Genomic DNA, 16557 nt, shown 5'->3' on the forward strand with positions numbered 1-16557 from the left:
CAACACAGCCATCGAGGAGCATTGTCAAACCCTCACCCGGCAACAATGGACTGAGCTGTGCAACACGGTAGATGGACAACTTCATCACCCCTCCTCGTGGAAGCTCCTCAAACATCTGCTTGATAATACCACCACCCACACCACCCAACAGGATCGGCTGCAGAAGCTCCTTAATATGGAGACCCTTAAGCAAGGTCCACAACAGGTGCTTGACTACCTCTGCACCAGATATATCTCCAGGGGACAAGTCAGTCCACACAGCAATTACATCGGTAATGCCAACCCTACACTAGACGCCGATTTCTGCGTATCTGGAATACATGCTGCTCTTTGCAAGCTTAACGGTCGTTCTGCTCCAGGGCCAGACGGGGTCACTAACAAAACCCTTCGCAATCTCGATGACGAATCCGTGTCCCATCTGACTGACTAGATCAACGATTGCTGGCGCAGTGGCGCCCTCCCAGCTGCCTGGAAGACTGCCAACGTTATAAGCCTGGCAAACCATCTAGCCTCAATAACCTAAGGCTCATCTCCCTCACTTTATGCGTAGGCAAGGTGATGGAACACGCCTTCTTAGCACGCATCAACAGTCACCTCGAAGACAACTCTCTCTATCCCCGCACCATCATTGGATTTCGCTCTCACCTTTGTACTCAAGGCGCTATGTTGCAGCTCAAACATCAAGTGCTAAATGATCATTCCCGTAACATGAAAGCCATCCTCGGACTCGACCTCACTCAAGCCTTTGGTAGCATTTCCCATGCAGCTATCCTTGACCAGGTCTCCAACGTCCACCTGGGAGAGCGAGCCTACAATTACATTCGTGACTTTCTCTCCAATCGCACGGCCACCCTCTCGGCCGGGGATTTACGATCAGACCAGCTCCCCCTTGGCAGCAAAGGCACCCCGCAAGGTTCAGTTATCTCTCCCATGCTCTTTAGCTTAGTCATGATTGGCCTTGCCCAGCAACAATGAGTCGACAATATCAACCATACCATCTACGCCGACGACATCACCATCTGGTCGTACCGAGGCAATGATGGTCAAGTGGAGTCAGCCCTCCAAACGGTGATTGACACGGTTGAAGCCCATCTCCAAGGGACCGGACTGCGCTGTTCGCCGGCTAAATCGGAGCTCCTGCTCTACAAGCCCATTCAGCGGGGTCGCCCTCCCAAACACCAATCTGATCACCGACCCTGTGACGCCATCACCCTACGGCTTCAAGATGGCAGTCCTATCCCACACATCCCTAGTATCCGCGTCCTCGGTCTCACCATCTCTACCAACGGCTCCAACGCCTTGGCTCTCAACAAGACCTGTGCCCAATCTCAAAACACCCTACGACTTCTTAAACGTATCTCTAACCGACGAGGAGGACTCAAAGAAGAAAGTCTTCTCCGCCTCGTCCAATCCTTTGTCATATGTCATATTACCTACGTTGCTGCGTACCTCAACTGGTATCGGGCTGAGCAAAACAAGCTCAACACCCTCATATGAGGGGTCTACAAGCAAGCACTTGGCCTCCCGCATTGCACCAGCACTGAACTCTTCAACCAACTGGGAGTTCACAACAACCTTTCTGAACTCATTGAAGCCCAACAACGCTCTCAGCTTGAACGGCTCACCCTTACTGAAACGGGACGCTTTATTCTATCTACGCTTGGCTTCACCTACCATCAGCAACAGGGCCCTAAACAACCGATCCCGACCGACATCCGTAGCTGGATCTACATAGACCCTATCCCTAGAAACATGCACCCTGAATATAACAGGGCCCGGCGCCAAGCTCAGGCCGGAGCTATCATAAAAGCCCTTGCTCACGTATCTGGCGTCACATTTGTTGATGCAGCCCAATATTCCCATGGCACACAATTTGTGGCCGTCACCACACGCGATGGGAGTCCTACACCATGCCTCCAGCGTCACTACCCCCACTGCCGAGACGGCTGAAGAAGTGGCCATCGCCCTGGCCACTTTAGATCCCACCTGTCGCACCATTGTGTGTGACTCTCGCTCAGCCGTCACTAACTTCAGCAAAGACCGTATTTCTCCCCAAGCTCTTCGCATCCTCTGCCAGGCACCACACTCTAAAGACAGCATAATCTCCCTCACATGGATCCCGGCTCATGTGGGTCCTGTCCACCCACACCTCCCCAATCTCAACGAGGTCACCCACTCCATTACGCGAGGCCTAGTCAACCGCGCCGGAGTCACTGCAGATGAGTTGGACACCAGGGACAATATGACAACTTATAACGATCTCGTTAAGGCCTTTTACCTCAGTCACAGAACCTTCCCCCTGCCTCACCCCAAGTTCAGCCGGGCGCAGGCTACCACCCTGCGTCTGCTACAAACAAACACGTACCCTTCACCCGCCCGCCTCCACCTTATATTTCCAGACGTCTACACTAACCCCAACTGCCGGTGCTGTGGCATTCACCCGGCTACGCTTCCACATATGCTGTGGGAGTGCCCAGCACAGTACACACACAAACACCACGACTCTCTCGTCAAGGTTGCATGAGTCTCTGCGGAGCTCCGCCCTCGACGACCAAACCTGGGCGACCCAGCATGCCCGCGAGGCGGCGGCGAGACAAGCCCTCGACGTCCCTTCATGGGAGGCTTAGCCCCGGCCATCATAAAGTGCTGGTTGTACAATAAGTGTTTATTCCTCCTCCTCCTCTGCCTCCTCCTCCTCCAAGAATTTAGAAAAAAAAAAAGAAGATTGAATCGTCGCGAAGTCCGGCACATCAGTCCCCGTAGGCGTCTAAGTCTCTACAATCAAATTATTTTTGAACAGCTCTGATAGCGCCCACGCAACATTGGTTGCTTGTATACTGTCAAATGCTCATATTCTGCAGCCTAAAGCTCATGGCACGGTTCGAAAATGCGCACGCGGCGAAAGCGAAACAATGCGCGGACAAGCATGCAGACGCGCAGTCGGTCGCTGCGGAGCTGCGCGATCGCTGCATTGAGACTTCATTCTATTACAAAGAGACAAAGAGACAAAGAGAGTTTATTCAGACAACGTAGTACAGTTGCCTAGGGCGCAGACCAAAAGGCAAGTGGTTGCCTGACAAGGAGTCTGTGCCCTTGCTCCCATTCGAGAGCACAAGACATTCAGCGCATAAAATAAACACTAAACAAGATCGAAATACAGAGTGGTTGGTAACATTGAGACGAGAGTTGTTTCATATTGAATATGTATGTACAATTGGGAAAATTGCTGTAAGAGACAACAGAAAAAAACAAAACAAAAGGAGTGGTTATGCCTGCAGTGACAATAGATACATAGTGATGTTATTTTTTAAAGCTTTGAATGATTTACTTTCTTGGATAATGTTTACAGCAGGATGGTGATCGTTTAAAAAACTGGAAATTCTGTAGCTAAGTTTCTGGGTGCCGTAGTTTGTACGTATTTTTTCCTTATTGTAACATATGTGCCGGGTGTTGTAGGTGTGTGCTTTCGTTAGATATTGTTGAAAAAAAGCCGTAGGATCGGAATGCATTTGTAGGTAACTAGCTAACGCTATCTTTTTGTTTATAACATTCCACAGTGTAAGCAGTTGATGTTTTCTAAACAGTGGGGCAGTGTGGCTAAGGTATGGTGCATTATCTATTAGGCGCAAAAATTTCTTTTGTAATAAATATATGTTTTCTATGCTTGTTTTAGGTGCTGTGCCCCAGACAAGAAGACAATAGTGGAAACGCGAATGTACCAGTGTGTAGTATAGTTGTTTCTTTAGCCAGATAGGCAAAAGGCTCTTTATTTTATGCATGATACCAATGGACCTAGATATACCAGTGCGAACTTTTTCAATGTGAGGTGACCAGTCAAGATGCTCGTGAAAGATGACACCAAGAAATTTATGTGTTGGTACACGTTCGATAAATTCATCGCGAAATTGGATAACTATTTCTTGTTTTATACACTTGTTACGAGCGCGGAATATAATGTACTTAGTTTTTTTTAGTGTTCAACTCTAATTCATTACCGTAGAGCCACGTGGACAAACGCTCCATTTAGATATACAAACACTATAAGAACATATTTCACATAGTTTGGTCTCGGCGTTTGCCTACCTTTCACGCAAGAAGTTGGTTCGGGAGACTAAATCGCGGCGACCGCGCACAGTGGTGTTCACTGTACGTGTTCGGTAAAGAGATAGCGTCTGTAAACGATTCTGTGCTTTCAGTTTGCCTAAGATTATTATTTAGACAGTAAAAGACTTCTCTCGTTTCGAAAGTACTTACAGAAATTTATGGGAGAGCTCCCGCGTGGTGTTTGCAGTGAGCGCTGACAGCAAAACCTATGAGGAACGCGCCGCGTGATCCCTCATGCTATGCCAGCGACGCGCTTCCGATAGATGGCGACTCTGTAACTCCTCGCTGCCAATACCTGCTGCATTCGCGACCTCTGGGAAAGAAAGCGAAGGAGAGGGGGACCCGGGGGACGTGCGCGGGGTCCAAGGCGGCTGTACTGGTGCTGAAACCCGGAAATTGTCGATATCCTCACTTTCCTCGACTACACCCGGGGGGGGGAGGTGACAGAAGACCTATGGGCCCCGGGTGCCAGACGACCTAGCTACGCTACTGGTTATCACTACAGTGTTTGTCCACGTAGACAAAGATGATTGAAATGATTATGCGTCGTGTGACAGCAACAAATGCAGCATGTATTTTGGAAAGTGTGAAAGCACGTACGAAGGTTGCGCCGATTGGCTACCAGCCATCAATGTAACCCATACGTGTGATCTCAGGACCGATCACTGATGAGTCACCCATACGAACATATTAACGGCAAGCATTCCACAACATTTTGTGGCCTGTTAAGCCCCAACCACTGGCACGCATCATCAGGCATTGGCCCATGCCCACAAGCCAATGCGTTGCGTCGCTCTGGTTGAAGGGAAAGGGCACGCAACCACAGAACTCAAGCCCGGGTGCATGCTGATGATCACTCCTCAGTTGCGGTGTACTGTTGCTTGACCATTTTGTCTTAAACAGTCCAAGTATGGCCTAAAACTGCGGGCTGTAAACTGAGCTTGAAACAACAAGTTAGTGATCTGTATGCTTTTGTAGATTTAAAAAACATGTTTGATTAATGAATGTATGCTTGCCTCAACAGCTTCTTACCTTTGAAGTAATTACAGCGCACAAGTCCTTGACATCAGCGCTTGCACTCACTTGCACTTGAGTTCGGTACCTGCATCCTCGTCTGCTTGTGAGATCGCCGTCTGTGCAGTTGCCTTGTTAACACCTGCACAACAATGCCATATATCAAAAGTCATATGAAAAGCTGTCGTATTAATTTATTTTTGGAGGCTCATTGCACAGCCAACTATGCAAGAAATAGGTGTGCAAAGTATCGTGAAAATCTTTATTAGAAATATAGTTATGCTTGTTGATGCATGAAAGAAACGTGAAAAAGTGAGTTCTGAAAAAATCAGCATCAAAGAATTGAAACAGCTGTAGTGCTCACAATAACATTTAGAACAGCAAAAATTCACCAAATTCATAGCTTGTCTCCTCCTGATTCTTGTTTTTTGCTATCTTGCCTATGGAGCACCTCATTTATCTTTCTAGGTTGTTTTGAAGCATCAGTATTTTAGTGGGAGGCCTTCACATTGAGCGGCTGGTGAATTGTAAGAAAAGGTCTCACTGTGTAAAGGTCATGTTGCATTGTAACTGTTTTCGGCATGTCATGTCAGTCTTTCTTGACATTAATGAAATGACTCCACGTCAGACACCACAAGCTTGAGAATCAGACGGTTCACATAGGTGTCTTTGGTTGCCCTTTCCAACTCATACTATCGAAGCACTTATTCAGGGCAAGACAATGTTTGACAGAGTGCTAATATCTATAATTGTTTCCTTCCAGTGTTGAGACTCATTCCAGAATATCATAGGCACTTTCCACATTAATTATTAATTTTCAACATACTTGCTGAAGTGCTTCTGTTGCTGGGTCCTTTGCACACAGCGACTTTCGTGTATTGATTCCCGACAAAGTTTCATTTACCTCACCCTTGCACTCTGATCTTTGGCGTACTGTAGCTACTAGCATAAATAAGAAAGCTACACTGTATAAACACCACAAAGAAAGGCAATTTGCTATTTACTTAATGCACAAAATGCCTGGATAGTGTAAACAACGTGGTTTAAGTCCACTGGGACAAGTTCACTGCTTGTATTGGAACTAGGCTAAGGTTTCTCAACAGTTCAGCTTATCATATAATTCATCTTAACAGAGTTAAAATCTGCGCAGCCATGAGGAAAGAGATTGACTCAGTTATTTAATAGCTGTAAAGCTACAACTTATTAGGTGAAGAAAACTTCATTGTGACCCAGAGTTCAAACCTTTGACTACTACTGACGAAGCCGAGTTTTCTGAAATGTTAGTGCTCCACATGGGGGGAGTGTACCTCATTTCTATGAAGGCCCCAACTGATGCATTCAACACTGTCCCATTTGTTTAGCAATATAGTTTTGAATCACAGTTTAGATTTAAAGATACCTTCTCATGTCACAAATGCTTGTTGGCAGTCTCTTCAGATGAGACCTACGGGAATGTGAGGTGCAGAATACATTGCTGTGCCGTATTTGCCAGAGTTTTGCAGTGTTGGCTCCCTTAGTAGGTGCTTCCTGTACATTCTTGCAGGTCAGCAAGCAACATATAAGCAGGAATATACACAAGCACAAACTAAGAGCAACAGCCAAATAAAGCATTGCCTTTCTGATCAACTCTCATGACCAGCAAAATATATTTCAGTTTTAGTAATAGCATAGTGCCTAAGACATGATGCATGGTTCTAAATGTAATCGTGCCCACTGGTATCACACCAGCATCAGTTTTCACAGATGCTGGTGTGTTTTCGCACTGTCATACGTTTCTACTGCAACTAGAATAAAGAAATGGTCAAAAAGACACATCTCGTTAAGAGACGGGAAGAGAGCAGTGTGGATCAGATAGCAAATGCCGATAACTGATGTTCTAATTGACAGTAAGAGAAAAGAATGGAGCTGGACAGGTCATGTAATGCGTAGGTTAGATAACCGGTGGACCATTAGGGTTATAGAATGGTTGCCAAGAGAAGGGAACTGCAGTCGGGGACGGCAGAAGACTAGGTGGGGCAATGAAATTGAAAAATTCACAGGCGCTAGTTGGAATTAGCGCAGGACAGGGGTAATTGGATATTGCAGGGAGAGGCCTTTGTCCTGCAGTGGACATAAAATAGACTGATGATGATGATATTTACTTGTCAGCTCAAAGGCCCCTAGAGACACTAATGCCATTCAGAAGCTCCTATCTCTTGTGGCAAGTGCTTACCTTTGACCCATTCTCATGACAACAGTGACAGTGTATCATTATAATTTGTAAATGTTGACAGGGGAGCCTGAAGTCCTGTGTGATTGACAGCAGCAAGAGGCCATGTGGACCTTGAGAAACTTGATGTGTGTGCCTGAGCACAGCTGAAGGTTGAATCAGTAGAATAGAATAGAATTTTATCTTCCAGTGGCAGCCTAGTCTATAGGCCTATGCTACAGCACACTATGTCAGACATATTTTGTGCACATTACAAAAATGAAAAAAAGTAAACAAAGTAAAGAAGCACAATAAGAACAATATCGAGAATACAGGGCACTGTCATACAGCAAAGGCATAACATTAATGGTTCAAATAAAATTACACAGTGGATAATGCAAACAAAGTCATGCAAATCACATAAAGAAGTTACTGATTGGAACATAGAATCATATGTTTTTGTAATTGCATTGTTGGGCAGGGTGAACAAACATCAGGATAGGATGTACAAAGACCTGCTCATTCTTTTTTTTTTTTTGATGATGTAGAAAAATGTTAAAATGTTCTCACAAACAAAAATGTTCACACGGTTAAGCTCAGCATGCACAACTTGGTGCACGAATGTCATGTCTGGTTGCAGCATTCATACTGAATGCCACAGAAGGCTGTGTATGTACACAAGGCACATGCCTAAAAGGAACTTAGTATATAAGCCTGTCTTTGACTCTAGTATCAGGCTCCCTCAAGGATTTCTTTAGCGCAAAAGAGAAATGGGGACAAATTAATTTGGTGAATGATGAAAAGCTTGGAAGTTTCTCCCACTTTTAAAAATTTAATCTGCTAAACCAACCAATTCATGAAGTCCTGTCAGGGTCAAAGTGAAAGTTAACTGTATTGGTAACTGGTAGAATGTTGCTCTTTAGTTGTGACCAAGTCTTTTTCGTTAATTTACTTGAATATGATGGACAGTCATTGTCGGGCATCTTGTGAAATGTTTCATTTCATTTCATTTATGGAAGCCTTAAAGCCCCGGAGGCATTACATAAAGCGGGGGCAAACAAAGTGTGAGGGACTCTTCATCAGGCAAAGGAGGGAAAAGAGGAAGAAAAGATAGACGAAGAATAGAAAAGGAAACAACACTCAGGAGGGAACCGAGCAAGCGGCACTGTCATCAAAATCACTGTAAAAGAACTATAAAATACAACAAAATACATACTACATAAATACTACTAAATACATACTATGCATGAGAACGAATCACTATCACTTAATTACTTTCAAGGTTAGTGCAAGGTTAGGTTACTTATTTGCAAATTTAAATACTTGAATTTGTTTAGTACGGCATTCTGATTATTTGAATGATGTGGAAACACAGGACAATAGGCAGAGTTGATGATGCACAGTGCGGACTTGTAAAAGTTTTGCAGGATGGTACTGCATGTCATCTACTCTGCCAATTTGTCCTGTGTTCCTGGACTTAAAATTGTGAGATCTCATTATTGCGATAGAAATTATACGGACACTCCAGGTGAATTTCTGCTGTCGGCATCACTGTGATAGCCATATAAAGGCCAAGTGCGATAACATTGTGGCCACGTGCCGTATGCTGTAGGTGCGAGCGTAAGCTTTCGAGGATGAGGCAATCTGTGCTGGGTTCAAAGGCTAGTCGGCCGAAGATAGCTGATGGCTTCATATGCGCTGTGTTCTCTCATGCCTTGTTTGCGTTGAAGCGAGAGCCAGCATGAAAGGGAATTCACTTGCCGCCGTTGCTGCTCTTGATGATTCCAGAGTTCTGACAGCGAATGTCCGTGGTCATCGAGTGATATGTGTTTGTGTTTGCCTGTGTTTGCGTGACACCGTGCTTGTTAATTTAGTTAGTAAGCGAATGTTTACAGCAGCTTATGCAGCTGATAAAACAACTAAGGTTACTTCGCGTAGCTGTCTAATAATATTCTATCGCAATCAATGCTTCGCCTGTCTGGCGAAACAGTGACATTTATTCATGTGCGTTAGCTACATTAGCTACATTGTTCCTTGAGCCAGGGTTCAGCTGTTTTAATCATTTAGTCACATCTGTGCAATGCTTTTTGCAAAGCAGTGAACTTTACACAGGAAAGAGTGCACTCTGTATGACAGTCTTGGCACATTTTTGGTAATGTTTTGTGCTCTGCTGTTTGCAGGAACTAAAAGAAAAGAAGATGCTGCAGCAGCAAAGGTTTCTGGAGCGAGCACACAATGCTGGTAATATAGGAAAGTCTATACCTTTTAGGTAAACTGTATGGTCTGGTGCATGGTGTAGTGTGTACAGGTTTACTTTTCTAGAACTAGGTACTTTGCTGTCACAAACATCAGAGACAGGGGCTGAAGGTAGAGCTGTTTGAGTAATTCATTTTATCTTTTCAGGGAATGAAGTGTTGGGTGCTCTTAGAAGGCTAAATGGTCCCTCAAGGGCCCAATTGAAAAGTGGAATTTGCAAAAAGAAATCAAAAGTTCACAAACAGCATTTCTACTGCCTTCAGATATGCAGCATAAGTTGACCAGGATTTCCTGACAAAATTCATCACTTGTGCCCATAAAAAAATTCAGTTATTCATGCTGCTTTATGAGCACATTATTATGTGACACGTAATGTGGTGTGATTGAGTTCTTGTGTTTCTTGCGTGAGCATGAATGTTCGGTATAGCATATTCCAAAACATTTGGCTTTGTTTTAAAACCAAAGGATATGATCACTTGTGGCCTGCAAATATAGTAATTACTGACTAAATTGAGAACCGATGGTGCAAAGCTATGTTTACGATGAGAGGGTCACAATCCGTGCACAGCCTCTCTTGAATGTAGGAGGTGGTGAGGTGCGCACAGAAAGTGTGTATACATCATCCGCTATTACAGCAAAAACAGTCAACATGAAATGATCTGCTGCGCGGGACAGCTGGTCCGTTTTCATCCTGGCTATGATGCCACAGTGCTGAGACAGCTACTAAGTGTTAACGTTTTGGAAATCATTTTCGAAATATTTTACTCGCACTCAATTTAGCTTGGTCACAAGTCTATCCACATCCAGTAAAGTTCTGAAAATAATTTTTTCCACATACATTATTTCTGGCATACCCGACTGGTCATTTAGAAGGTGCCGAGTTCACTCACTACACAAAGTTAGGTAAACTTGCTTTCAGAGAAATAAATCCAGTATATGTTCAACCATGAGAAAGGCTCTGTGCATTTTCTGCTCTTGTAGCAGATGTTTTTGCATACTGCGAGAAATTGCCAAAAATAGTGCAGAAAAATGGAGGCAAGTCTTTTCAGTGACAATTTAGTAAGTGTTCAGGATGTTAGTGTGTTCTCATTCTGATTGCAGTTTAGACATTGCATTGTTTAAGCATTGGGCTGTACAGTCTGTTAACCACTAATACAAATGTTCAACCACAAATATAAGATTGATTGGCCAGCCAAGGCTCCTATTGCTGTTAGTGATGGTAGTTAAAGGTTAAGCCAGCACCACTCAGGAATGCAGAGATGGGAGTAAAGTGAGAACATGCATTAACGTGGCTTATATTTGCCATAAATTAATTGCCTCTGGAGAAATTGCAGGCATGTGCACACGCCCATGCATCTAAAGTCTTTTGTGCAGTTGCTAGAGCTCTTCTCACTGAGCTTGCCAGTATGTGTGCATTGGTGTGGCACCTTCAAGCACTTGCCTGTTGTGAGGCAGAGGTTTATTTAAACTTGCTTCTGATGTTTGCCAGTGGCTCCAACATACAAGAGTTGACACGTCAGTGATGAATGTGGCAGCCTTTCTACTTTTGCAACAGGCTGTATTCTGAAATATACTTGTGGGCTATTTATTTGATGACAGCATCGACTGCTGACTTAACAGTGGACAACTGTATCTGCATGTCATTGATGGGGATATTTATGCTTGAAATTTAGGTTGGTACAGGTGTGCATAAGGTATGTTTCATTGTTTTTTTCAGGACAGAAAGGAAAGTCAAGGAAGAGGGTGAGTGTCAAAATTCTGTAATGTGCGCTATTGTTTTTACCTGTTATTTATCTTTGTTTTTGTTTGACAGTCAATTCCCGTTAATTCGACGCTGCTGGGGCCGACGAAACTAGTCGAATTATTCGGTGGTTGAAACAAAAGACAGAAAGAATGCCTTTTAGTTGGCACTAGTTGCCTTTAAAGTTATCATTGCCACAATGCAGAAGTGTTATACTGTGAATCATACCAAGCGGGGAAACGTGCCACTGTCACGGGACATAACATGTGTTACTTAATTTGCACACGCATGTCTCCAGTGACAGTATGAGCGCTCAGATGCCTGAAAAGTACTGGCTAGTCTTGAGAGCTTTAGATTGACCCCCGCTCCTTTATTGGCCCTAAACGTCCCCTTGACTGAGTTTTTTTATGTTACTGCCTTACATTTTGCTAGCGTTCTCAAAACATAGCGGAATGTTGCATGTCTTGCAGTAAACTCTTGTTTTCTGTTTGGTTTTCCTGTCGTTGTAGCATTTCTTGCAGTTTCTATAAGTATTCATCTTGGCACGCTCTCAAGCACTCCAAAGGACAATGAAGACAGGCCGAAGCAGAAAGCAAAACTAACGAGGCTGCGGCCCCCAATGTTGTGGGCTGGTTTGCGTCGTCGTTGCTCTCAGAGTCGAAGGCCGACAAAAAGGCAGCTTCCTCAGACTTGCTGCTGCTCGATCCATCAATAAAATTAGCCGCTGCAGCTGGTTTTCCTGCAATTTTTGGTTAAATGAGGAATGCAAACTAGGCCCCGTTAACGGTCTCATATACAATACGCGCATAGTGGGTGAAATGAGAGCTCAAATCACCACAAGAACGCCAGAAACAGTCCTGAATCGTTGCCAGTTTGCTTATTTAGTGTGTAGGGTCTCGTTCAGCGGCCGGAGATGGTGCGTGCACGTGTGTCTAATTAAGGAATGCATACTATGCCCCGTGACAGTGGCCCCTTTCCATTCTTAGTATGCTTCACCGCGTAACACGGCTCTACTGCGGCTTAAACAGTCAAGTTCAAATTGTATATCAAAAGTTTGGCCCCATAGAAATGTATGGGCGCCTGCCTGGACCTTCAGTCGGGATCGAAGTAACGGAATCAAAATAACGGAAGTCTACTGTATTTTGTTTTTTGGAGTATCTTTACACACATGTATTTCAATTTTTAGGAGTCCCAGTTTTCGGACAGTGAGCTTGATGATGCTGATTATGCCGAGGAAGGAGAAGAGATGGAAGAGATTATTGCAGAGTTTGAAAGGGAGTTCAAAAAGTAAGTCCTCATCATTCTACTATTTGTAGAGCTCGGCTTGGGTGTCAAGTGGGGTTATTGTATGAGGCATGTTTGTTTGCACTTAGCACGAATTATCCACAACTACCAAGCTACAACAAGATAATGTGATGAGAACTGAACCGAGGAAGAGGAGGAATAAGCTTTATTTATAAAGATGAGCTGACAATGGAGTAGTCCTAGTTGGGTGGCGTCCCTAGTCCAGGATGCCGTGGGCCTGAGGCGATAGCTTGGCCCTGCTCACCAGACAATGCTGGTCTTCAGGACTTGGGCCTGTGACCTGGGCCTCCCACTGCTCAATGGTCGGTCCGGTTATGTGTGTTTTAGACTGTGTGGTACAGCATGAAGTGAGACAGGGGGGACAGGAAAAAATGAGGACAAGTGCTTATTTCCAACTGAAATGTTATTCTTTTATTTTATTTTTATTTTTATTACACAGCCTAAATTGGAAAACCACCTAGCCCAAACTGTCACCCTTCTACGTTATGTATGATATTGATGGATTGTACCGACACTTCCATATGTGGTAGGAGGTGTTGGGCACAGAGCAGAAGGCATACTAGTAAGTGTAGCTCGCAGGATACGTGGCGTGCAGCAGGGTGCCGTGCCGTTATGTGCTGATCTGTATTTTGCAGAAGATCGCCGCCTCTTCTCTAGTCAGCTTGGGATGTGGGGGAAACTAAAAATCATAGTGCCAGAGAATTGGAGCCATAGTACAAGGAGAACAGGGCATGGTGAACAAATACAAATGCAGTGCCTGATTATGTCCATGGTGATTGGAAAACTACAGCGGGAGATTTCCAAGTCCGCTTGTACAGAGCCGTTATAGTATATACAGTTAAACGTCGATATAATGAAGTCACTGAAATCAACACTTTGCTTCAGGATAACGAAATTTCATTGCATTGAAATTCAACCTTTTATGCAAATAGTACAGTCATTGACATGTTTTCCTTACACAGAAAAAGCTGTAAAGATTTCCAAAGTATCAGGGTCAGAAAAAATAAATTTCAATGAGAAAAGAAATTTTTTATTTGAGAGGCGGTGATCAGAGATATGATCTCGTGCTGTGCTGATGATAACTTCACGGCAGTGGTACGAAGCGGTTCCTACAAAGCCCCCGCTGCTGAAAGTATCACCCACTGTGGGACGACGCTATCATAAAGAGCACAGGCAGATGGGAGTGAACACTTTGTCTGCCTCTAGCTTCAGTGTGTCTCTGAAGCTTAAAACTATGCGACCTCCAGCACTAAATATGCGGGAAGACAGTGCACATGAAGCCGCGGCCATCTCAGCTAACCCATCGTATACACTTGACATAGATTACCTCCAAGACAGGACACGTGTGCCACGTCTGCATTCAGCTATGCTGACAGCCACGTGTAGCTACAGCTGAGCTTGAGGAGGTGACGTGCACCCACCTGCCCTGTACCCCCCCCCTCCCCCTCCCCCCCCGGTGCGCACTTGATCAGGTTACCATGCAGTTGCCCCCGCTTCCCTCCTCTGCTTGCACAGTAAGACAGCACACATCAAACTACCATTCATTACGGACTTCGAACATGTCCTGTGGGGCTGCGCCTCTGTCGGTCCCCCTTTCACCCAAGAGGAAATGATGAAGCTAATTAGGGCCCAGGACCAGACCTCTGAAATCCTGGCAGTCCAGAGGGCTCGCGAGAGGGCCGTCAGGTTTCACCTGATGGTCCCCGAGTGGGCCTAGCCAGGTGACGTAGAGTTTGCTTACGTCTATAGTGGACCAAATAAAGTTGTTTCACTCACTCACTCACCTTCACACGCTTTACCTCACACCCAAAGCATATGGTGTGTGGCGCGCAATATAATCTTACTGCACTTGGACTTTATACGGAACATGAAAGTGAGAGGGTCTTGCTGCTGCGCTTTGGTAGCGCGTGATTTGAGAGGTAGATTCACAGGCACCCGCATGTAATTCAACCATTTGACAATCTGTGTCAGCTTCCATTTATTGCCTCGGTATTCCTTCATGGCGGCAGTGAAATTTCGTTATACAGTCAAACCCAACTATATCGAACCCATTTACATAGAATTCTTCTGTATATCGCACAATTTCTAAACATGGTGTAGTTACAATGAGTATATGTAGCAAAAATTACGCTTACATCCAACAAAAATAGCAGCGAATCCCGGTATGTTGAATGTCAAGCGGTGCAAAAGTGTCCCCGGAAGTTGGCTTTCCCTCGCGGCGGGGGGGAAACCCTGCGGCACCGCTCCATCCAACCGCTCTCCGTACCATGACCGCGCTGCGTCGGGCGAGCCGTCGATACCCCCCCCCCCCCCTCCCCCTGCAAAATATGATCCTGGCCCGCCCGCAGCACTTGCTCAGACATCCAATCAGAGGCTCTTGTGCTCTCGTGGTGCAAGATGGCGCAAGTGCGAGTTATCTCACTGATTTTCTGGTTCATTGGGTTTGAACCTTGTGGGCCTTCTCCCGCAAACAGCAGAATTTGCCTTTCGCCATGAAGCTTGAAATGATAAATGGGGTCGAACGTGGTGAGAAGTCGGATGTCCCCGCATCGTGTAAGGTTCTGAGGAGCACTCTCAGCACGATCTTGAAGAATAAGGGGGAGATTAGGGCAAAAGCAGACAAACTCGCGACCTGGTGCCCGTAGCACCCGACCCGTACACAGGGCGGTGTACAAGTGATTCATCCGAAATTGCTTCAGACGTACCAGCTTCCCCGGGCCCATTGGTGACTGTAAATTCTGATGAGTACGATGAAGCCGTTATCGATGTTGCTGAAGTTTGGGGCAAGCTGTCAGAATTTCTGGAAGCCGCTGACGAATGAACAGTCGATAAGTTTGTGAGTGCAGATGATGGTGTCGTGACCACGAGAGAGCCAGAAAATGAAGACTACATGCCGACATTTTACCAAGCACAAGTGAAAGTGGGCACAATGAGGAAAGCAACAAAGGTCCTTTGCCCACATCCTCCAAGGTGATTGGTGCATTCGCACTAGTCCGGCGCTCTTGCACGAATGTGGAAGGTTGCGACCTCAATTGCTCCGACTCTTTAGACAATGTGGAGAAGTGCATGCGTCGCAGGCAGTGAAATTGCCCAAGCAGAAAAAAATACAGGACTATTTCATGCAAAACTACGCTAGTTTCATCAATAAAGTAATTTTATAAATGGTATGTGCTTTTATGACGTCCAATTCTTTAGCAGGCTTATATGCAATTATGCTCTATGTCGAACTGATAGGCGTTTCTTTGCGAGTTCGATATAGCCGGGTTTGGCTGTATTGAAATTGTGGATAAACACACTTCGTTATACTCCAGTCAAACCTCGTTAATACATAGTTGGCTCCGGGAACCACGTTTAGATACGCACTAAACAATGTCCAAATTAACCACCAATGCCACTTTAGAAGCTGCTTACTGGCCTGAAAGAACTACGTCACGATGTTCTCAAATACACACACTCAGACAGGCTTTATTTGAGGTTAGGCAGCAAAAAATCGGCAATCTTCACTTGCCGCCGTGGTGGTCTTGCTGCGACATCTTTGAATTCAAGGCCATGAGTGAGTTTGTTCGCGAGGCCCCGCTTCTCTGCAAAAGCTTGCATGATGCTCAAAGCACGTGCTGCGCCAGATAATGAAGGGCTGTCGTCCACTTCCACATCGTCATTGTCATCACTTTCGCTTGAAGATGGGCGAGGTGCGACGGTGGCAACAATGTCGCTATCCTAGAACTCCGCGGATGTAACAACGTCGACTTCTCTATAACATAAATACGACATGCCGCAGCAAAGACTGTTGTGCACCACGGCAACACGATGACTGTAAACACACTGGCAGAATGCAGAAAAAAAATTCCCGCAGGAACTTCTCTGGGAGTTGTCTAATTATGTGTAAGCATTGTGCAACTTGCTCATGTCCACGCGGCCCAGTGTCATTACCAATGTTATGAAACTTGAT

At 45.2% G+C, this 16557-nt stretch overlaps 1 protein-coding gene across 1 annotated transcript in view; it reads left to right on the forward strand.

Annotated features, from left to right (window-relative positions):
- The window catches only part of Arp5 (Actin-related protein 5), a 65787-nt gene that overhangs the window by 33829 nt on the left and 15401 nt on the right, over positions 1-16557 (forward strand). Inside the window, exons 12-14 of the mRNA XM_075694741.1 lie at positions 9487-9547; positions 11280-11305; positions 12490-12590. Of these exons, the coding sequence (XP_075550856.1) occupies positions 9487-9547; positions 11280-11305; positions 12490-12590 (188 nt within the window). The remainder of the gene's footprint in view (positions 1-9486; positions 9548-11279; positions 11306-12489; positions 12591-16557) is intronic.

This window comes from Dermacentor variabilis, chromosome 1, assembly GCF_050947875.1.
Source record: "Dermacentor variabilis isolate Ectoservices chromosome 1, ASM5094787v1, whole genome shotgun sequence".
In the NCBI taxonomy this organism is placed as follows: Eukaryota; Metazoa; Arthropoda; class Arachnida; order Ixodida; family Ixodidae; genus Dermacentor; species Dermacentor variabilis.